The 23,064-nt window shown below is 42.9% G+C and overlaps 1 protein-coding gene across 2 annotated transcripts in view; it reads left to right on the top strand.

Annotated features, from left to right (window-relative positions):
- The window catches only part of ZBBX (zinc finger B-box domain containing), a 440,192-nt gene that overhangs the window by 91,917 nt on the left and 325,211 nt on the right, over window positions 1-23,064 (top strand). For both annotated transcript variants that reach the window (XM_069213223.1, XM_069213224.1), the window contains exon 7: window positions 4,197-4,292. In XM_069213223.1, the coding sequence (XP_069069324.1) occupies window positions 4,197-4,292 (96 nt within the window). The remainder of the gene's footprint in view (window positions 1-4,196; window positions 4,293-23,064) is intronic.

Genomic DNA, 23,064 nt, shown 5'->3' on the forward strand with positions numbered 1-23,064 from the left:
CCCCCGGGAGCGACCTTACCTACGGGTTCGCTCCCCCTGCGTGACATTGGCGCCAAAAAACAAATCCCCGGTGCCTAGTGGTTTCTGCCCCCTTGGGGGCAGATTGACCTAAAATCAGCCAATCTGCCCACAAGGGGGGCATAAATGGCCTAAATACAATTTGCCCCCCAGGGGAGCGACCCTTGCCTGATGGGTCGCTCCCCATCTCTAAAAAAAGAAACAAAAAAAAAAATTGCCCTGGCGCCTAGAGGTTTCTGCCCCCCCTGGGGGCATCTGCCCCCAGGGGGGGCAGAAATGGCCTAAAATAAATATGCCCCCCCCCAGGGAGCGACCCTTGCCTAAGGGGTTGCGACCCTTGCGTGAAATTCACGCAAAGAAAAAGCTCCCTGGTGTCTAGTGGTTTCTGCCCCCCTTGGGGGCAGATTGGCCTCATCAAAATAGGCCAATCTGCCCCCAAGGGGGGGCAGAAATGGCCTAAATATATTTTTCCCCCAAGGGGAGCGACCCTTGCCTAAGGGGTCGCTCCCCACCTAAAAAAAAAAATGAAACATAAAAAAAAAAAAAAAAAAAAGCAATCCGGCTTTTGAAACCCTCGGAGAGACTTCAAAGGGAAGGAAATACTTTTCCTTCCCTTTGAAGCCCCTCCGGGCCTCCCAAGTGATTGAAAGAGAAATGCTTTTGCATTTCTTTTTCAATCGCGCTGGAAGCAGAGCTTCCAGTGCGACGAGGGAGGACCCTGTGACTAATCAGCGCGCGCGCATGCGCTGACGTCACAGGGGGGGGTGGGGGGGGGTCGGGGGTGGAAGGGGAAGGTCTTCCCCTTCCATCCCCGACTTGGGGGGGAGGGGGGGTGTACGGGGGGCCCCCAAGTTCCCCTGTGCCATGGACGAGATGATCTCGTCCAAGGCACAGGGGAACTGTAGCCTTGGACGAGATCATCTCGTCCAAGGCACAGAAGAGGTTAAAAAACCCTATATATATATATATCCCACCCCCAAGCATTGGCAAAGTCAGTAGGTTTCTGCATTGGTCACCAGCCTCTTGGCAATTTTTGTTTATTTTTGTCATTGTTTTGCAAAACATTATTGTTTTGGTAGCTGCCAGGCTATCATCAATGTCAAATAAAACTTTGGTTGAAGGCAAGCATGTTTTTTCAGCCGCGAAAAGCACACAATCCCTTAGGTCTCCTTGGTGGTGAACAGAACTACTTTATATGTGGATGTACTCAATGGGAGCATGCTGTAACTCGTACTGAAACCAGCCAATGGCTGAAGTGGGCTGACCCATTGCCACTTGACAAATGTGAATGACACAACCACAATCCAATGGATGAAAACCCTCATAAGTAACTATGTTATATACATAATTTAGTAAAAACAAAATGTCTTGGTTAACCCAGACCTAACAAAAGCCAATCGGTCCCTCATTGGCTCCTAGGCTCTTGCCTTAAAGGAAGAAACCAAGAAAGAAAGAGGGAATTAAACAATGAAAGAATTCAGGACAGAGTGAAAGAAAGTTACAAAGCAAAAAAAGGAGGCAATAAGGAAACAAAGAATGAGGGAATGAAACAATTAAAGAAATTAGGGCAGAATGAAAGAAAGACATAAAGCAAGAAAGAAGAAAAGACAGAAGGAAAGAAAGAATGACAGAATGAAGACAAGAAATAAGGCAAAAAGAAGGAAAGATAACAAAAAAAAGAGAGAAGCAAAGTAAAAAGGCAAGCAAGAAACAAAGAAGGAAGGAAAGAAAGAAAGAAAGAAAGAAAGACGACAATAAAGAGGGAAAGAAAAAAGAACAAAGCCAAGAAAAAAGCAGGAAAGCATGAAAGCAAAAGTAAGAAAGATAGAAAGAGAGTAGGAAAGAAAAAGAAGAAGGCATAACTTGATACAGAACAGTTTCAAATGGACCCCCCTCTGTTATGCTGTGAGATAGCAGTAGTTGGATAAGGAAAAACACTCTCCAAAAGCAAATTACCTACACCATTGATGGTAAACAGGCACTGATAAGGCTGTACTCTGCCTTGGTTACATTTAAGGTGTCCTGCCATAACAACATGATCTAAGCACAAAGGCTACACTATAAAGTAAAAACACTGCACTGAATGGAACTACTTTGTGTATGGATGTGCTGATTGTCAAAGAGTAAAATGCACTCACTCATAATGAAATTAACCAGCGGCTGATCAATTGCCGCAATCTGATTGCTGTAGTAGGGGGAAGCAAAATGTGAATGACACAACAACTGACCAACGGTTGAGGATTGCTGGCTGAAAGGCCCTTTAAGTATCTTATATATATAATTTTAGTTAAGTCTAAAGGTCTTGGCTGATGCCAGACCTAAAAAGGAAGTTCCCTTACATGCTAAAGTTAAAAAGTTGTTGTTGATTTATTATATGTTGGCAGTGGCTATACCACAAAAACGTAAACGGGCATAAAATTCAAAAGATAAGGTACGACTATGTTTTGACTCTGATTTGCTGGATTTTTTAACTCTAGGCTCGGATGCTGCTAACCACCTCCTAGTGCATGTGTTGTGACGCCTAAAAATGGTGATTGTTTGGGTAAACCAGTTGATGTAGCTGACTGTTTAGGTAAGGTCACAGTAAGGTTGCGCAGAAGTTACACCAGTGGCATACAGATCTCTGTGCACATGTTGGCTGCTTGTGCAAATATAAGTCCTACATGAACCACTTTAAAAGAGAGGCATCAAGACTGTCCCTGCAGACCTGAACTGGTGTATTCAAAAGTTATAATCGGCACTTGTGAAAGTAAATCCCTTTCATATGTTCAAACGTCAAATTTAAATACAGTACCTTAAGTAGTGCCTTGGAGGTCATAAGCCCTTGGTTTATAATGTGAAAATGTAAGGGATGCCAAATACTGATTTTGTATCTCCCTACTGTGTGCAGTTTCGTTGTATATTTTGCAGTAGCCTTGTCCCATTGCAAAAGTGTGAATGAACTCTCAGAGAACAATGTTTATAGAAGCTTGCCTGTGACGGTGGCCTGTTCTCAGCCAGGCTAACTCGTGGCCCATCAGAGGGTAACCTGGCCTCAGAACTAGCCCAGGTTTGTTTTTGGGTAAGGAATGGGAAGGGCCCTCGCGCTTTAGTTCATTACTGACTAAAAACACAAACGCCTGTTCATTTAGAACCCAACATACAACTAAACTGGATTTACGCAGTATAGTATACTTGAGGATATGTTATTATAGTTTTTTTCACATTTGTGAAGTATGTGTAATTTGTGAATACAGCGCCGATTGCTGTATTCACCTCATCACCTTTGGAGAAATGTCAGCATGGTAACGATCGCCCCCGCCATACACGGTGCTGTCATCGATTATATCATTTCAGGTGTTGTAGTGATGACTGCCTTGGTCCACATACAGCACACAGATTAAAATGGAAGTGTACCATGGGGCAGCCCTGTATGAAGCTGTGGTACGCTTGCCAACATTCTGTCATCAAAAGAGTTAGAGGTAGTTATTACAGCTTGACTATAACTTAATGAGGGATAACTTAATGAAGGGCCCTGTACTGACCAAATAACAAGGGGCACCCTTACAAGGTTTGACTCTGGGCCCCAGAGCCCACTATGTCCATACTTTAAAACATCTCTGTGGAACTTTCGCCTCTATTGACACAAAGGAACTTCCCACATTCGTACCTGCTATTGTCTTACAACGTGTACTTCCACGTCGATACCAATAATATGTATTTTGTCTTTTTGCTGCAATGTTGACCAGCTCGGCCGCCCATGAGCATTTCATGTAACTGCTCAACAGATCAATAATTGCCCGTCAGAAAACCAATTTTTGTTATTTATTGCTTTATATTTTCTCCGTGTTTATACATTAAATAGCAGCAAAGGAGTTTTCCGCATTATGCGTGTTAGGGTGTTTTTTATTTCCATGATGCACTGCTTTATGATTTTGTTTTTGGTGAACCTAATTTAGTTCCGGCGTCGTCTCGTAGACCTATTGGCTTTGCCATTGCTTATAACTATAGCTAACACAAATGGCATAAAGCATGTTTTACGCTGTGGTCGTTATTATCCAATAGACTCAGATTTCATTTAGTTTTGTGTATCTTGCCAGGTGCAGGTCATGTTATATGCTTTCTTTTAAGCTTGTTTCTGCTAAAAGTAGCATCTGTATACCTGTAATATCTTTCCTTACTATGTTTTCTATTTCCAGACCTGCTTCGAGTGCGGGGAAGATTACTGTGTCAGTTGCTTTACCAGAATTCACCAAAAGGGGGCACTGAAACTCCATCGAACATGTCCTGTACAGGTACTTTTTGTTTTTCAATTACATTGCAGTGTCTGTGCTACTGTGTAAATCCTGTTACATGAAGTTTTCACATAGACTGTGGGATGTGATTTGCTTGTTGATTATTTTAAATTATGTGATGTGTAGATTTGAGATGCAGATTGATGGAGATCTGATAAAGAGGATATACTGACATAATGAATTTCCAAAGCAAATACCAATTAGTGTATGTATTTAACGAATTCGTCAAATTCATGATTGTAATATTGAGATATAAAGTATTGCTGCTAAATGTGAGTATTATTAGTTGAAAGTATATTATGTATGGGCTTGATGCTTAATGTCGCCTGCTAGTTATACTAATGAATTTGTTTCCCTCAAATTTTGTTGGGATAGTTTTAAAAAGCATTTGCATATCTATTAGGTCTGGCTTTACTGTACCAACAAATTTAAATAGGGCATTAATAATGGCTTCCTTTCATGCATTGTATGCACAGATGTTTATTGCATTAAAGCATGTAAAGCATGGTTTTTCGAATTCTGGGGGAAACTAGCTACACATATTGCTTTCTATTAGAATGGAAATACTAGAAAGATAACTACATTTGCCAGACAGCATAGTTGAGTTTATTTTCCAGATTTAGAAGAATCCCTTGTGCACTCTAATGTAAGCACTACCTGGAAGTCAAAGCCCACTCTGCATATTTTAAAGAATTGCTAAAAATATGTCATCCTGACAGCCGCGCTGTGAAGCCAGATATAAAAATGGAAGTTTACCATACCTATATAGGACATCATTACGAAACATTTAGAATAGTCTTGCACTAATATTTAGTGTATTTTGTCATTTATGGACATACTACTTTTGAGGTAATTTAAAACACGTGGGAAACTGTAAACAATCCAGTGAAATGTGTGGAAAGTGGTTGTTAGTGCATTAAACGCTATTTTGCATTGAGAGATTGCATTCAGTGCTTATTATTACCAGTGCACAATAACAAATATAATACTAATTTTACAACAATAATTGTGACAAAAACAGAACCAGTGCTTGAATGTATCTCTAAATTTGTGGTAGTGTCACGATAACTGGTGCTGGTAACACTATTACAGAATTGTGGTATAGCAGCGAAACATCCAACATTATGTTAATGACTGCATTAGAGGGGCGCATCTCATTTATCCCAGATGACAATGCTACACAGCTCCACTGTACGTAAACAGCAGTATGTAGTGCTAAAAATGTTTCCTCTGATGCCCTATAAATGTTCTTCCAAAGCTTTAAACATGTACATATTTCCATGTTGTTCAACTCAACTAATGGTCTTATACCAATGTTGCTGAAAACACCCTTGGTACGACAAACAGTGTAGAGAAGCAAAATACTCCATGGTCAAAAGTATTAAAAGTGCCCCCAATTCCACATTCTGGCTGCTAGGGCTAGATAGAAAGTGACCCTCAAACAAGCCAAGATATCTTGGGATTCCTCGATATGGGGGGGGATGCCTTAGACTCTATTCGTAATAAGATCCAGACAACCTACTGGCATGTCCTTATCCAGGGAAGTAAAACTATTAAGATGAGGCCTGAATCTAACATCTTACCAAAGGACTGGGACGCCCACTTCCAATCTATAGTGAGGATAATATGACCCATGTGGACAAGGACACAGTGGATTGGGAGAGGTCGACTTGACATAAACATCTCAACAGATAGTAGATAATTACATATTTTCCCAATTTTAGGTATGCTGATGCCCAAAAATGAGCATTGTTGACCAGGTTTTTAGATTTCAAATGATGAGATGGAAAACAGAGAACTTAAACAGAGGGATTCTTCATGTAGCATTTGTGGACCTCAAGGCTGCGTTCAAAATGGTTCCCCGAGCTAGACTGAGAGGTCTGGGCTTTCCACCTGCATTATTGGAAATCATAGTGAGACACCACACTGAGAACTTCGCCCAAATAAGATGAGGCCTTCATGGTGAAACAACAGACCTAATAGTAGTTGACAAGGGTGTAAGGCAGGGATGTGTTCTCACCTCAGACTTCTTTAATTATTTATAAATAAGTGTGTTGAATTTTTAATGGACTGTTGAAATGATTCTCGGATCTCGGGTGTTACCAAGATCCCAGCCCTGCTATTTGCGGACGACACCCTTTGGTGTTGAACACTCCAAAGGGTCTGGAAACATTGCTTGATAGATTCAGCCGCTTATGCACCAACCATGGGTTAGTTATAAATGCCAACAGAACAAAATTAATGCAATCCATCCCATAGACAATATTGTGGAGTGGTGAAGTTGGGGGGAGCAAATCTGGAGAGGGTAGTGGATTTCGGCTACCTGGGCATTTGCTTGTGAAGTACCAGCAAATGGAACAGCCAAGTTTTTAAGAGTGAGATTCTCCTACAATCATAGAGCAGCAGCCATGATGAGCTTTCCAAAAAATACTACTTTCCATCCAGTGTCTCCACTATAGGAAATTTGGAGAGCTCAAGCCGTGGCTGCCGCTATCTGTGGTTCTGAGTTATGGGGCCATAGTAACGTAACAACTATGAGGGCAGCTGAAAATAGGTTTTTGAGGGCAGAATTAACACTCCCCCAAAGCACACCCCTGATATTTTAAAAATTGGACTTGGATAGTCAACCAATTACTGCCCTGGTGAGATTGAAACCTGTTTTATATTGGCTAGAACTGTAGTCGACTTCCGAGTTAGAACCTTATAGAATTGGTCTGAAGGTTATTCTTAGTATATCCAGGAGTGTCGTTACATTGCCATGGGTCAAGCATGTCAAGCAGACCCTTTGCATACTGGGATTTTCTGATTCCTGGCAGCATTCTGAGTCAATTAACTCCTCCTCAGTTAAAAAGGTAAAATTTGCTTTTTGGGATCTCTAGTGGTCACAGATACTCAAATCAACCAGTCACGGCAGTGTGGCCAAGTATTTGAACAAACCAAAAGTGTCAGTTGAAGTTTGAAACTGTCTGTGATGAGATCAACCTGCCGTTTACTAGATCACTAAATATAAGATTCAGACTGAGAGTTTTGTGCTTGCATCCTTCACCATCATATGAAGGCCCTGCCGAGAGGGTAGTGCACTGTGCCTGGCATGCGGGGTAACTGACGATACAGATGACCATTTACTCTTTTTCTTGCCCAACATATGTGAGACTTTGTGCAGATATCTCAGAATACGCCAATACAAGCTGACCTTGCAAATTTGCAGGTCAGATATCGGATTGTTTATTGTTTTCCCTATTGCGAAATTTCTTGAATCAGTGTGGCCTATTCATGCCAGGATTGTAAAGCGAGCAGTAGTTGTTACCATCGTGCCCAGAAATGAACCTTTAATTAGGATTAAAGCAAATGATAACCTTTCCAAGTGAGTAGCTCGTCTACTATCACTATTTACAAATCCATGTTTTCACCTCCAGTTATCAATTAAGAAGGCTGAATTAATAAAGCTACAAATTCTGTTGAATTTGTTTGGCCTATATGTGCGGGGTCCGTAAAGCAAGCTGTACCTGTCATTATCAAGCACAGAGACCAAACAATAACTATGTTCAAAGTAAATTACAACAATATCAAGTTGGGTAGTTTGTGTATTTGCACTGTTCATAAAACGCACCCTTGCACTTTCGGTGGCTATGAAGGGTGAGCCAATACTGTTGTAAGTTCTAAGGAACCTGGTTGTTTTTACTATACTAAATTGAATGTCTAATATTATGTATTCTTATTTTTATGCAAACAATATTCTATATATGAATATATTTTATTATTTTTAATTTTCTCTCTTTCCTTAAGTCCTTTTCATATTGTCGCTAACTTTGATCATGATTTATGACAGACATTATACGATTAATTCCTCTTGACTTTTGTTGAGAATAGATAAATGAGTAATGTACTGTTTTTAAATTTAGCTGCTTATGAGGTATTCGACCGAAGTAAAGTATTTAAATGGAAGGATAAGAGTTTTAGGGTTCAGGTTAGGGTAGTGTTAAGGGGGAGTAAAGAGCTTTAAAGTTTGTGGAAGGGTAGCGTTAAGGAATAGTAAGGGATTGTTTTTAGTCAGGAATGGTTAGCATTAAGGGGCAGTAAGGTTTTATTTGGGATTTATTGGTGAGTAACAATAAGACGTAATATTGGTCTTTATGGGTCAGTGATGGGTAGCATTATGGAGTAACATGAGTTTGTAGGGTTTAGAGAAGTAACATTAAGGGGTAATAAGGGTTTGTAGGGTTCAGGGATATTTAGGGTTGGGGTAGTTAGTGATTTTAGGGTTAAACTATGTATAGCTCTAAGAGGTAGCTCGGTTTTCTGAAAATACGACGAAACAACGACTGCAAAAACAACTACTGCCTTAACAACGAGGTCGGAACACCGACCTCGTTGCTACTACTAATGATTTTACCACGAATGCCTTAACAACGATATTTCGTTGTAAAGGCATTCCTGATAAAATCATTAGCAATAGGCACCATTCACCCTACATCCCTCACCCCACCCCCCCAACCCCACCCCAAAACCTAAAACCCCCTGACCCCCCACCCACTCCCCAAAACCAAAAACGCCCCACCCCCCAACCCCACCCTAAAACCTAAAACCCGGTGACCCCCCACCCACTCCCCAAAACCGCCCCACCCCCCCAACCCCGCCCCAAAACCTAAAACCCCCTGACCCCCCACCCCCCACCCCCTCCCCAAAACCTAAACCCACCACTTACCTTCGCCAAGTCCCTTCTTTGTACCTTAACCACGCATGTTCGTTGTTCAGAACATACGTAGTTAAGGCACAAAAAACCGAAGTCGTGGTTAAAAAAAGCGTTGTTGCGCTTTCGTTAACCACGACCTTCGTAAAAAAAAAAGTCATAAAAAAGGATGTTTCCCCGGTTTTCTGATTAAGAGAAGGACAGCTGTGAGGTAAAGCAAGGGGATTTTATAGGGTTCAGGGGTGGGCTGCTTTAAGGGGTAGCACAGATTTTAGGGTTCAGGCAAGAGTAACGTCAAGTGATGGCAAGAATGTTTTAGGGTTTTGGAAAGGCTCGTGTTAAGAGGTATTTATTTTTATTTTTATTTTTTAAGAGTTCTAGAATGGGTACCGTTAAGGGGAATTAAGAGATTTTTGGGATTCAAGGAAGGGTACCAATATGGGGTAGTTCGAGTTTTCAGAGTTTGATAGCATTAAGGGATAGCAAGGAGTTTATAGAGTTCATGGAAGGGTCGTGTTAAAGGGTTTGTAGGTTTTTAGGGAAGGGCAGTAGTAGGGGAGTTCATGGTGCTAAGGTTTTTGAAATGGGTATAATTTACGGGTATTAATATGTTTTTAAGATTCAGAGAAGGTTAAGGTTCAGCAGTATTAAGGGATTTGTAGGATTCAGGGAATAGTAGCAATAAGCAGCATGTCATTTAAAAAAATATATTATTTTAAATAGCATTTGGGAGCCAAGCGCCTTAAAGTCTTTTCAACCCATAAATCTTAAAATTAGGACTTAGAACGAATAAAAACAACATTCTCTGTTAATTTATTTCTGGAGTTGACTATGGAACGGGAATGAAGAGGTTGTTAGGGTACAATACAGCAACACTTTCCTTCTGACTGCCATCCTCCCAACTGTGCTCTGCCAGAGAAGAGCAAACACCATAATTATCTTATTATATAGGAGACATAGATCATTGCAGTGGCATGTGGTTGGCCTAAAGGTCAAGCTCTGTTCAATGAAAAGTAAGCTAATGGGATTGACAATAAAGCCAACCAATGATGAGTAGTGGACAGGCTCTAAGCCCACTGTGAGTTCACAATAGATCTTTGATTAGACAGCTTGTGTTGTCTGGTAAGCGAGACCTAATGACACACAATACATGTATTTTGGCTAAACCCGTGAAAAAATGGAAATCTGCTTTCAGCCCCAGCAGTATCTTGTTTCCTATATTCCAAAGTTCATTTTGTCTATATAATGGACATCAAGCCTCCGTTGAGGAATTCTGTGAACTTCTGCTAGAGAGATTGAAGTGCTCACAATTAAAATCGTTTACTACACAGTTAACCTTTTATACGGAAGGGACTGAATGATTGGTTGTTTTGAGAAACTAAATGAATAAATAAAGCAAAAGCTACTCTAATTGTACAGTATCCTTTGCTTGACTTAATCCAAAATAAGCAATCTTTGATAGACTTTTTTTTAAACAAAATTGAAAATTAGCAGGTTATTGAAAACGATTAAATACTGTTTCATATTAAGAAAGGCAATTTTCATACCCCACCACACCTAAATTCGTTCAGTATGATCCCAGGCAGCAGGCCCACTACATGCACTGTGGCCAATTGACCGATAATTCAGTGCTTTGACGTGATCTGAATAAACCCTGATGTTGGACAGTTCCTCAAAAGAGACATGCCTTCTTTCCCTGTTTGTCAAACTGCAGATATCCAGTTGTGGAAGAATTAGCGCCTCTCTGATTTTATAAGAATTGAGTATGGCATGAAAATATGGCATGGGCATCGATTCACCAAAATGCCAAGGATAGCGGATTTGACATCATACACCCTTTGACCCCAATGATGTCACAGTATGTGATGTCACATGACCTTAACCTTGATGACATCACAATACATGCACTCACTCTCACCCTGACTTACTCACTTGCACTCTCTTGCTCACTCTTACTCACTCACCAATACTTTCTCACTCACTCAATTTCACACACACACACTAACATACATGCTCACGCATACTCACGCTCTATCACTCAGATTCTCTCTCACACACCTGTACGTACACAACATAAACTGAAAAAGTATTTTAATTTACTTACCTAAGATAGCAGTGAAGAAGGTTCCATTCCAGATCATGCTGCTCCACTTTTTTTTTATTACATCAATAGTGAACGATAGGTCATTAATCACTATTATTGTAATAAAAAATAGGCAGAAAAAGAGGCTGGAACCTGACCTTGGCACTAATTATTCCATCCCAGGGCCAGTGGTCGCAAGGACAGTGCCAGGGGTCACGACTGCAATCTCTGGGGACCCCTAAATGACGTCCATGCAATATGGCATATTGTCTCATCTGTTATCCCAGAAATCTTGTGCTCCCTGTTGACACCTGCTGTGCACCAGGGCATTCTGTATCTTAGGATCCTCATTAATACTTATGAAGACTGGAATAATTGTGTGTAGACCCTGGGCCATTTTTCATAGATGTATTTTCTACTACATTTTAAACAAGGGTGCCAGTGTCTATATGATGAACAGCACCCTCTGGGACCCTATCCGAGATATGTGGAGTCCTTAGGACTGTGTTGCAGCATCTCAGGTCCAAAAAACGACGAACGTGAATAATAAGAAGGAAAAAGGAACCCTGATAGGCCTTCTTTTTATACTGAGAAAAAGCATCCTGTCCCTTTAAGCTTCTCCTACCCATGATACACCCATAGGTTTATTTTGATTGATACGCAGGGACTACGCCATATATTTTGTTTTAAGCGGAGGTGGCAATAGATACCTCTTCATGCTTGCCATAACACCAATGTCAATGTTCTGGTTGATGATTAAGACGTGTTTGGCTATGGGGTCGGGAAAATGTTTCTTGTCCCTTTTCATTAAATCAAGTGTTAAGCCAGAAGATGGCATGTGAGCATTGATTTTCAGTGAGCACAACGAGTGCAATAACCTTTATTTGGAGTGGGGCAGTTCAATTTCTTATTTTTTTTAATTAAACTTATTTTACATTATTTCAGAAACGAGGAGATGTATAAGGTTCTGCAGTGTCGTTTTGTGCTTCAGTTCAATTTTGCATTCACTATACTTTCTCGTCTCCTACCTTTGGAATGGAATGAAACTTTCCAATGATGGGAGCAGGCCAATTAATTCCCTTGTGTGTGTTCACAGCTATACAGAATAGAAAATGTATCTCTCAGTTACAAGAATTCATGTGGATTTTAATACAGGAGGGTAAAGCGGGGTGTAAGGGTTGAGGCAATAGGCTTCCAACGAGATTGAGTGTTTTTATCCTAATGCAAAGCCTTAACAATAAATTCAGCAGCGGTCACTGGCACTAGGTGCTTTACTGTAGTTATGTCTTAATTGACGGAATTGATTTTATCATCCATTTTCTCCAGCATGCTTTGCTCTTATTTTGATTCCTTTGTTTTATTCTAGAGACCGGAAAAGTCCTAATTTAAAAGAACCCAGAAATGTTTTACATTTGTTTTGTGAACAAAGATCTAGATTTATCGAAAGTAGATTGGTGTTTATTTCAAAGAGACTTATCGTTTCTAGTCCCTTTACTATTGATAACACTTTAATGTTGTGAAACGCCTTCCTCTTAGTTGGCAGTTTCGACTTAGTGACGATGTCGTTTTCATCAATCCCTATAAGTGCTATTCTTATTTTTTCATGTATGTATGGATATTGATATAGCTAAAACCTTCCAACAAAGCAATAGTGGTTTGCACAACAGAAGCAGATGATACAATGTGAGAGCAAGTAAGACCTGTATATGAAACGTAGAGTTCTCTTCATTGCTGTGACTACTTCTGAATGAGCTCCTTTTTGAATTAAGGGGAGGCATGTGTCTTATATGTGTTGGGATGGTGCCCCAGATGCTTGGTGTATAGTTGCAGATGAACAATTTCTGAATGTGTTGCATTCACATCTGTCGAGCTTGATTTCGTATGCTAGGTAGAGTGGTTAGCTGGAGGTGAACGCATCAAATATGATGGAGCAGATCTTTTAAATTGCTTTTTGACTTACATCAAGGGCCAGAATAGTTATGGTTAGTATGTGTGTGAATTAGTCATGCTTTCTAAGTACCTTGAAGAGCCCTTTTGGTAACGGAGGAGACACTCTAATAGTGGTGAGGTTGATGTCTGGAATGCATGTGAACAGGCTGTTTGCCACTATCTCGGTGTAACAGGACCATTATTAGGACACAATTCTGATCACATTTTCAGGGAGAGCTGGTGCCAGGCTGTCTGTGTTTTCTTAGTGCTTCGTAATGTTTTTCTTAAAGCAAAGGCTGCTTCAGATCTGGAAAGCCGGGGACTTGACACTGTTTGTAGGTTGGTGGGGAGAAGGATTGGAAAGCCGTTCAGATTTCATTGTAGTGTGCCGTTGTTGCACTTCAGCTTGTTTTTGTGGTTGCTGATCTCTGTTGTTGTGAAGTTCAGCTCCATGTAGGCCTTTAGCATCCAGACTTTGGAAGTGGAAATAAATCAGCACGGCCCCCCTCACTGTGAAGGCAATTTGATGGAGCTGGGAGTGAACAGGACTGCCAAATGCTGCCCTCAGTAACCGGACTCTAAAAGACATCTTCAGATAGCCATGGGGCATGACGAAAAATCTCTCATACCTCCTGAAATTGTGATCAGTCTTCCAGCAAAAGATGTGCCTCTGAGACCTAAATCACCTGAGGAGTCAGCAAACGATGGCTAAGAAGCTCTCTCTAGTTTGTAACAAGTGTAAATGGGCAGGACTTTGTAAAGTATGGGGCTACAAGCTCTCACATCCCAGTTTGGTGCCGCACCTTGATGGCTTAGGTAAACTGCATTACTTGATGCTACTATGTTCCAAATGCAGCTTGTGTTGAACCATTCTGACAAGTATGATCAAGTTTGAAATACCTTGTCCTGAGTTGAGTGTGTAATACAGCTGCATGTGCATAAGTTGTAAGCCGTTTTCATTTACTTGCTTGCCTGAGTCTGTCCAAGCCTAGTACAGCAGGAATGTTAGCTTATGGTAAAGCTGGGACTGGTTCCACATGTAGTCTTCTTGGTATCCAGTGGATCCTGGTCCATCATCTCCCTATACTAGTGATGTCTCCTGTTTGGGGTTGAAGAGGCCCACTTCTTGGACTGTGCTGAGTAGGTTATTCAGGTAGCAAAGACCTTTCGATTGCTTAAAGCTTTTGTCTCGCTGTGGTGCTGAGGAATGCAGTGGCATGGCTAAACACCCCTCCACCATTTGCCCCTTCAGTTACATGTCACCAACTTCAAACCTTTACTCGAGGAAGAGATAATCAATGTAGACTTAAACTGAAAAATGCCAATCTTCCTCTGGAACTATGTCCAGCGACATCTATGAAGCAATTTTTCTCTGTTCTGGCAATCAACATAACTTGGACTTTTGTCCTGGTCAACCATTGACCTGTTTCTAATCTATCATGCACCAACTAAATCCGGGAAAGTGTCTTTATGGAACAAACCATGAGAATATGTTGAACAGAATCATTTGTTTTATTATGTTCAACCTGGGGGTCTGACCCATGATAAAAACTGAATCTACATTGGATGACATTGGTGAGTAGCCCCTTCAAAATGCTTGATACGGGCCATCAAACTGCTGTGCTCTGTCTCCATCTGTCTGCGACCTACAATATCATAGACATTATATAATACATTTGGAAATAAACTTAACTCTACTAGTTCTATCCTCTGATTGCAGCCGATAATTATGCATTCAATCTGCAGAATATACTGTCATGGGCTGTTGGGCAGTGTTCTACAATAATACTTTATCTCTTTGTTATTTAGTTGTTTACATCAATATTTTCCCACCTGCTAAATCAGAAACAGATGCATTTCCAGGTATACACGAACTACATGCAAAGCTACATCTAATAGGGCTCAGAGAGTTTATCCAAGATCCTCAATGGCCTAGACTGCATCCTGTGTATATGAGGGAGCATTTCCTTTGTCTGAACTGAAAAAAACTGAAATTCTAACACTAGAAAGACCTTTTGTTTGACCCATAGTCTAGGAACCACCTCCCTACCTTTTAGAAAGCTAGGAATCTCGTAACTTTATTTGACTCTTTGACCAATGGCTCTTGATTATTCCTCACCTCAAAGCTATGTCTAAGGATGTCAGACAGCAACAATTGATACTCCTGATTTTTTTCAGTCTTGCAAAACACTCATACTATTGAATTGCCAAGATCAACATTTATGGGGCCATTTGACCATGGCAGTGGGTTATGAAAAGACATCCAAAAACATGTACTAGAAAAATCACAAGGACAACAAAGTCACAGCACTAGAGGGGGTGCTGGAAAGTGTGGCAATATGGCTATGTCAAACCAGTGTTAAAGGACTTCACTGGCTGCTTGTCAATTCAGCGTCAAATTCAGTCCCCTTTGTAATAGCTAAAAGATCCTAAAGTCTTGAGCACAGTTTATCTTTGTCTCAGAACTGAACTAAATTACCTCCAATTCAGGAAACTTTTTAAAACTAAATTAATTATTAGATCATTTAACTGAAGATATCTCAGCACTTCAAAGTTATCATACAATGAATCCAGCACCTTAGCAAACACCTAATTATATAAATAAATGGGTAACTAAATATCAATTGAGCTCAAATATGTTACACTATCTTATGAAGAACCGACAATGTCTCCATTTTGCTAAAATGTGTATTTTGCTATTTTATTATCAAACACTGTTCCCCCATCCTTATGACCGAATAACATAATCTTAACAGTTTAACATATCAGCCCCCCACAAACTCTGCACTCTGCTCCCTTGCCCCCCAGACCTCTCCTATTCTCCTTTCTGTTAGGACATGATAACAAGAGTTTAATTTCCGAAAATAGTCTCACTGCACATTTTAGTGAAAAAAATGCTCTGTTGGGTTGTTCTAAGTAGTGTATGTAGCATATAGGAAGTTAAATCTATGACATTGAATGTCGTAAAGTTGACATGATAAAATAGGTCCTGATGTTTCCTCCATCTCCGTCAGGTAACCTGCCCTCAGTATCATTTCCTAGACTGCTCTTTCTCTTTTCCTTACAGTTTCCTTCTGATAAATATTTCACAATTTGTTTGTAGTGTTTCCCAGCCTCTGATTTAAGAGCTGCTGCTTACACTGTTCAGGCATACTCAGTGATGTTGCCTCCTGTTCGCAATAGCTGCATCTCATGGTCCCTCCGTATAAGAGACGCACTCTGTGGCATGTCGGATGCAGGGTCCCCGTCTGCTTCAGTGTGCATCCACACTGGGAGAACCTGGAGCAGCCTGGGACCATGTGCTTGATTACCAAGAATATAGGTTTTCTACATAGTAGGCGTGAGAAAATGGAGATCCTGTGCCCTCCATCCCAGAGGGAGCCCTCCTGGGATGCTTTAACTCTGTGCCGTTTTTTTTGGTTATAGCACAGTTCGTTCTTCTCCCGAGAGCCCTATGCATTTGTACCCATCCTGTGAAGGAGGTATAGGCAATTAGCTAAAGACTTTCCATCTTTTCCACGAAGTTATATCCCCTGTAACTTTGTGCGGATTAAAAATGTGTGCATGCGACAAGGGTATTTCAGACTTTCTAAGGCCCCTTCTGTAATAGCACCTCTTTAATCCTGTCTTTTGTGTACATTCGGTACCATGAGCCATGTAGTAGACAAAAGTTGTTCACTTTCAGGAGGAACATTTAATTCAAATGCATGTAGCAGTTCACCTGATTTAAATTGCGCAGAGTTAGTTACCTGCTGTTGTGTTGGACAGAAAGTCAGAATCCCCGTAAACATTCTTTTGAATACATTTGCCAGATACTGGGGTTATATTATCATATACACAACATAACTTTTCAATCATCAAAGGACGCTTAAACAAGCGCCCCACGCTTTCAACATTGTGAACGCTCAGATGGGAATATTGAAGCTACAAAGATCTCAGTTGGTAAAATATTTTCTCATATCTCACTGTACAGGATGCCATTCATTCTTCTCGAGCTTCTCTATCATTTTGTTGAGTCGTTTAGTTATGTTGTGCTATTCTTAATTTGGTTTAGAAAATTAATTGGCTTGCATTTGAGTATGAACGTATTATTTTAATGCAGCCATTGAACACTGGGAAGTGGAATCGCGTCTAAACCAGCCAGAGTAATCTTTAGTCCGTTAATCCAAAGCCTTAAAGTTGTGATTGGCCTAAATCTTAGCCTGATTTTACTGCAGTATTTAATTAATGTAAATTACTTCGATTGTTTGTTTGTATCGCTTGCCGTCGAAACAATAGCTGTAATTAAAAGTATGGACATTATGCAAACAATGCTTTAATGATCGTACATCTAAAACAAAGGAAACGAAGTGCTTTCTTGCTGCTTGATGCTATAGACAAAAATGTCTTAAATAATGTAAAATTGGCCACTATTCGCTTGTGGTAAAAAATTATGATTATTAGAATAATGTAATATTCATGCAAAGCTTTAAAAAAATCTTAAGCGTTATACTTTATTAGAAAATATTTGTTGTGCACCATGCTGCCTTCCATAATTTGTACTGTTTATCAAGCAAAGGTTTCTAAGTAAAAGGTACTTTAAACCGGTTAATAATCCTGCTTTGTTTTTTAGCCGGAAATCAAGTGATGCGTTCCAAAACATCCGAGTACTTCTGTGATGGGCAATGTTACATTGTTCATAACTATGGCATCTTCCATTTTTAATGAAGAACCTAATCATGTACATGATGTTGTTGTGTTTAATTAAAAAAATATGAAGTGGCAAATATACTTTGGAAGCTGAAGGATGACATATATAAGAAATCTGCAAAGAGCTGACATAGGCACGTAAATCCTTGCTAAGGTCAAATGGCTTTACTCTGACCCCTCGCGCAGATTGACTGCCAGGGACGTGTCCCAGATCAGACATGTCCCAGACTTTTGCCATACGCAGAGAGACGAGACAGAGGTGCCCACTCTCTACCCTCCTTTTTTTGTTAGCCTTAGAGCTGCTGGCAGCATTCGCGAATGTGAGCAGATAAAAGGTATAAAAACTGCAGCTGGTCAAATCAAACTTCTGCTCCATGTGGATGAAATTCTTATCTTCCTTAGTGACCTGGACAATCCGGTTCCACACTTAGGCCCTCATTATGTCAACGGCGGTATTGACTGCCTACCGCTGCGGTGACGGCTGCCAAAACACAGTCGCCGTGGCTACCTACCGTCCGGCATATTATGAACGTAGCCAGAATTCCGCCCGAAGGATGCCGGAATTCCGGCTGCAGCCATGGCGGCAGACGGCGGTAAGGTGGCCCTGCTGCCAGCAGCAGCACCACACCAGTAGACCGCCGCAGACCGTATCATGACACATGATATGGCCTGGCGTTGTTCTGCTGGCGGACGCTGCCGCTGGCAGCATTGCCCCGTCCCGTCTCCTGGCTGTAGGCCCCCGGAAATCAGGTAAGTCGGGTGCTCCGACAGGGGAGGGGGGTGGGGGGTGGGGGGTGTTGGGTGTGGGTGCATGTTTGTGTGTGCGTGCATGTTTGTGTGTGCGTGCATTCGGGTGTGTGGAATGTGTTGGAATTTTGCTTATGCAGGGTCATCCCCAATCTTTTTGCCTCCTGCCTCCTATTTTTTCTGATCTGTTGCTGTTGGTTTTTGAACTCTGAGCACTTCACCACTGCTAACCAGTACTAAAGTGCATATGCTGTCTGTGTAAATTGTATTGTTGATTGGTTTATCCATGATTGGCATATTTGATTTATTAGTAAGTCCCTAGTAAAGTGCACTAGAGGTGCCAGGGCCTGTAAATCAAATGCTACTAGTGGGCCTGCAGCACTGGTTGTGCCACCCACATAAGTAGCTCTGTAATCATGTCTCAGACCCACCACTGCAGTGTCTCTGTGTGTATTTTTACACTGTAAATTCGACTTGGCAAGTGTACCCACTTTGCAGGCCTAAACCTTCCCTTTTCTTACATGTAAGGCACCCCTAAGGTAGGCCCTAGGTAGCCCCAAGGGCAGGGTGCAGTGTATGGATAAGGTAGGACATATAGTAATGTGGTTTATATGTCCTGACAGTGAAATACTGCCAACTTCGTTTTTCACTGTTGCAAGGCCTGTCTCTCTCATAGGATAACATGGGTGCTACCTTTAAATATGATTAAAGTGTAGATTCCCCTAGAGAGTAGATGGACATGTGGAGTTAGGGGTCCCTGAACTCACAATTTAAAAATACATCTTTTAGTAAGGTTGATTTTAAGATTGTGCGTTTGAAAATGCCACTTTTAGAAAGTGAGCATTTTCTTGCTTAAACCATTCTGTGACTCTGCCTTGTTTGTGGATTCCCTGTCCGGGTCAGTTTGACAGTTGGGTTGTTTTTCACCTCGCACTAGACAGTGACACAAAGGGGGCTGGGGTGTAACCTGCATTTCCTGATTAGCCATCTCTGCTAGGAGGGAGGGGTGGAGTGGTCACTCTCATCTGAAAGGACTGTGCCTGCCTCTGACAATGCCGGCTCCAACACCCTGGTGTGTGTCTGAGGCCTTGCCTGGGCAAGGCAGGATTTCACAAGTAGGTGTGAGTCCCCTTTGAAGAAAGCTGACTTCAAAGACTAAAATGGGTATAAGAAGGGCTCCCAAATCTACAGACTTTAGAAACACTTCTGGAACCAAGAGGAACCTCTGCCTGGAGAAGAGCTAATAGCTGAGGAAGAAGTGCTGCCCTGCCTGTGACTGTGCTTTGTGGAGCTTTCCTGCAGTGCTGCTTCTGCCAGAGTAAGAGGGCAAAGACTGGACTTGGAGATTTCTTCACAAGATGGAAGGCACACAAAGGGCTTGAGTTAGAGCTTGCCTCCTGTTGTTTGAAGTCTCAGGGACAGCAAAGACTTCTCTCTGCCAGCACCTGGAGTCTCTGGAGAGACTCCTGCTCTGACAAGTGGTGCCCTATCCAGTCCCTGGGCCCTTGAAAGGAAAGCTGGTGGAAATCCAAGGAAATCGACTTCGGACGACTCCGGACTGACGCTGCTGTTGAATCCGGTAACGCCGACTGCACCCGGCGCGTGACCCTCGCTGGAACGCGACGCTCTTTGCAGGCCCGACGCCACAGCAGCCCCGCTGAAGTCCGCGACTCCGTGGAAGTCGCCGCACCACGTCGTGACCGATGCCACTCAAAGTGCACGGATTCAACGTTTCGCTCAGACGCCGCAATCCCCGACTTCGCGTATCGGCTTGTTTTCACTCTTCACCAAAGGTACTGTACTTGAGGGTCTACACGACTCCGTGTCCGGCGTCGCTGGTGTCGGCTTGTTGGGAACAACTCAGTCACAACGCTGTGTTAACATCTCATTGAAGCATTTTTGTTTCTAAGCAGTGAGTTTGTGAGTTTAATCTTTAAAAATTCATAACTTGACTTTTGTATGTCGTATTTTTGTCATTTTGGTCTTGTTTTGTTTAGATAAATATTTCCTATTATTCTAAACTGGTGTTGCGTCATTTTGTAGTGTTTTCATAAAGTTACTGTGTGTGTTGGTACAAATACTTTACACCTAGCGCTCTGAGGTTAAGCCTACTGCTCTGCCAAGCTACCAAGGGGGTAAGCAGGGGTTAGCTGAGGGTGATTCTCTTTTACCCTGACTAGAGTGAGGATCCTTGCTTGAACAGGGGGTAACCTGACTGTCAACCAAAGACCCCATTTCTAACATTGGTGGCAGCGGTGGGATTTGGACTTGTATTTGTACTTGACATACAGTAATTAAGTGTACACTACTATTTTGAGTGCACACCACTACGTGACCACATACTAATTGTTTGGTGATCTTTTGCTGTTTCTCTTAAGGACTCCTTTTTGTTCTACTTCCTTGATTTTGCTGATCCCTTGACAGGTTCTTTTTACTTCATTGGGAACTTATTTTCTGCCTTTGGAACTTTGCACTTGTGACCATCATGTCTCAATCTGGAGATGCAACAGCTGGAGCTGTGTTTGAAATAGAGAAACTGAAGGAGTACTCAGTTGCTCAATTGAAACAGTTCCTTAAAGATCTTGACTGTCCCACTGAGAGCTCCACCAGGGAGGGGGGGCTGCAAAAGGCACAGAGGGCCTGGGAGACAGTCAAGGAGGCTGGAGGGCACACAGAGGAGGAGAATGTGGGTGGGGAAGTGCAGAGGATACACAGTGGTGTAGTGGAGGTACCTGTTATGCCTGGGGGGAGGGTCCCATGGAGGGGTGGCAGGGTGTCATCCATGGGTCTGACTCCTGAAGAGTTACAGGACTGACAGGCAGAGAGGGCTCGCCGGTTGAAGTTCAAGGAGTTGAGGATGCAAAGGGAGAAGGCGTTGGAAGAAAGGAGGAGGGACTTAGAGATCAAAAAAAGGATTTGGGCTTATGAGCTCAAAATGAAGGAGCTGGAAGTCATAAGGGCTGAGTCCAGCTGGAATGGTGGCAGCAACAATTTTATATCCAGTGCTGCTGAAGAAGTGCACATGCCCAGAGATGTGGTGCCCTACTTGAGGGAGGGAGTTAGCACACGCCAGGAGGTTCAGGGGTATGAGGTAGCTCCAGTGATGCACAGGGTCCCTGAGGTGGATTGGGGAACTGGCATGGGGAGTCATATTCCTACTGGTGGGAGGGACACTCTACTGACTCTAGGTGAGAGTGACAGGGAGAGGGGTTCCCCCGAGGTAGAAGTCCTGTTTATGGAGTGTGAAGACATCCCTGAAGAGTGTGGGTTGAGTGTCAGGGACAGTCAGGTACTGTCTCACCAGTCTCAGGAGGGTGATGTGGGGTGCTTTTTTCAAAGCAGAGTCACTGGATGGTTGGGTGAAGGGTACTTTGGTTAATTCATGTGAGGGGCTGAGTGATGTAATTGCTGGAGAGCATATGTCTAGTCCTTATTTTCCAGAGCTACGACAACACCAGGTGGAGTGTGAGTTATCTGACCTCAGGGAGCTTACAATGGAGGCAGACTTCTGGGTGAGTACCAGAGAGTCTGAAGAGGCATTTGGGGGGGCTCCCGAGAGGAGTGGCACAGGTAGTTCCCAACCAGGTGAGGTAGGGAAGGATTGTAGTGTCCCAGGTAGGTCCCAGTGTAGTGGGATGGGTGAGGGACCCCATGTCCAGTCTCAGAGGAGAGGGAATGGGGATGGGTTGAGGCCCAAGGTGCCCGAGATCCGGTCCCAGGTCCTGGAGGGTTCCATGAGGGAACACCAGGAGGGGAGCCTAGCCTGTACCACAGGGCAATCTGTTGAGGGAGACCCCACAGTGTCAGGAGAACTTGGGGGGCGGCTGTAGCCAGCGTCCCACCAGTTCAGGTGTCTGGCAGTACCACTCCTAGTGAGGGGGTGCAGAAGTCCAGACAGAGGGTTGAGAGGGGGTTTCGGACCCCAGTTGAGAACCTGGAGGGTCAGGGGTCAGCTCTGAGAGCAGAGCCCCCCATGAATGACCTTGGTGAGACCATTTCTGGGTTGGGGGGAATCCAGACTCTGTCAGATGAGCAGAGGTCAGGAGACCTGCGCCAGCCAGACTCTTGTGTGGCCCTTGTGGGCGGTGTGTCCCTTAAGGGGGGGTAAGTGTGCCCCCCTAGAAGTCCTGGTGTGCCAGGCAATGGTTCAACTGCAGGGTGGTGACTCTGGGTTGAATGATCAGGTTCAGGGGGTAAACTCTGACCTGATGGGGGGTAGGTGTGCTCCCAAGGACGTCCTGGTGCGCCAGGCAGTGGTTCAACTGCAGGGTGGTGACTCTGGGTTGGATGACCAGGTTCAGAGGGTAAACTCTGACCTGGTGGGGGGTAGGCATGCCCCCCAGAAAGTCCTGGGTTGCCCGGCGGTGGTCCAGTCTGTGGGTACAGACCCTGGACTGGAGGATCAGGTTCAGGGTGTACCCCCTGACCTGGAGGAAGGGACTACTGCTAACAGTGCCCATCCCATGTTGTCTTCTGAGGGGGCCACTCCTAGTTGGGGGGTGCAGGACCCCAGAAGGGAGGTTAGGGAGAGGGAAGCCTCACCCCTGGCCCTGGTCCAACCTGAAGGTACAGACCCCAGGTTGGCGGACCAGTTGCAGGTTAACAGCCCTGCACTGGTGGAAGAATTGTGCAGG

This window comes from Pleurodeles waltl, chromosome 11, assembly GCF_031143425.1.
Source record: "Pleurodeles waltl isolate 20211129_DDA chromosome 11, aPleWal1.hap1.20221129, whole genome shotgun sequence".
Classification (NCBI taxonomy): Eukaryota; Metazoa; Chordata; class Amphibia; order Caudata; family Salamandridae; genus Pleurodeles; species Pleurodeles waltl.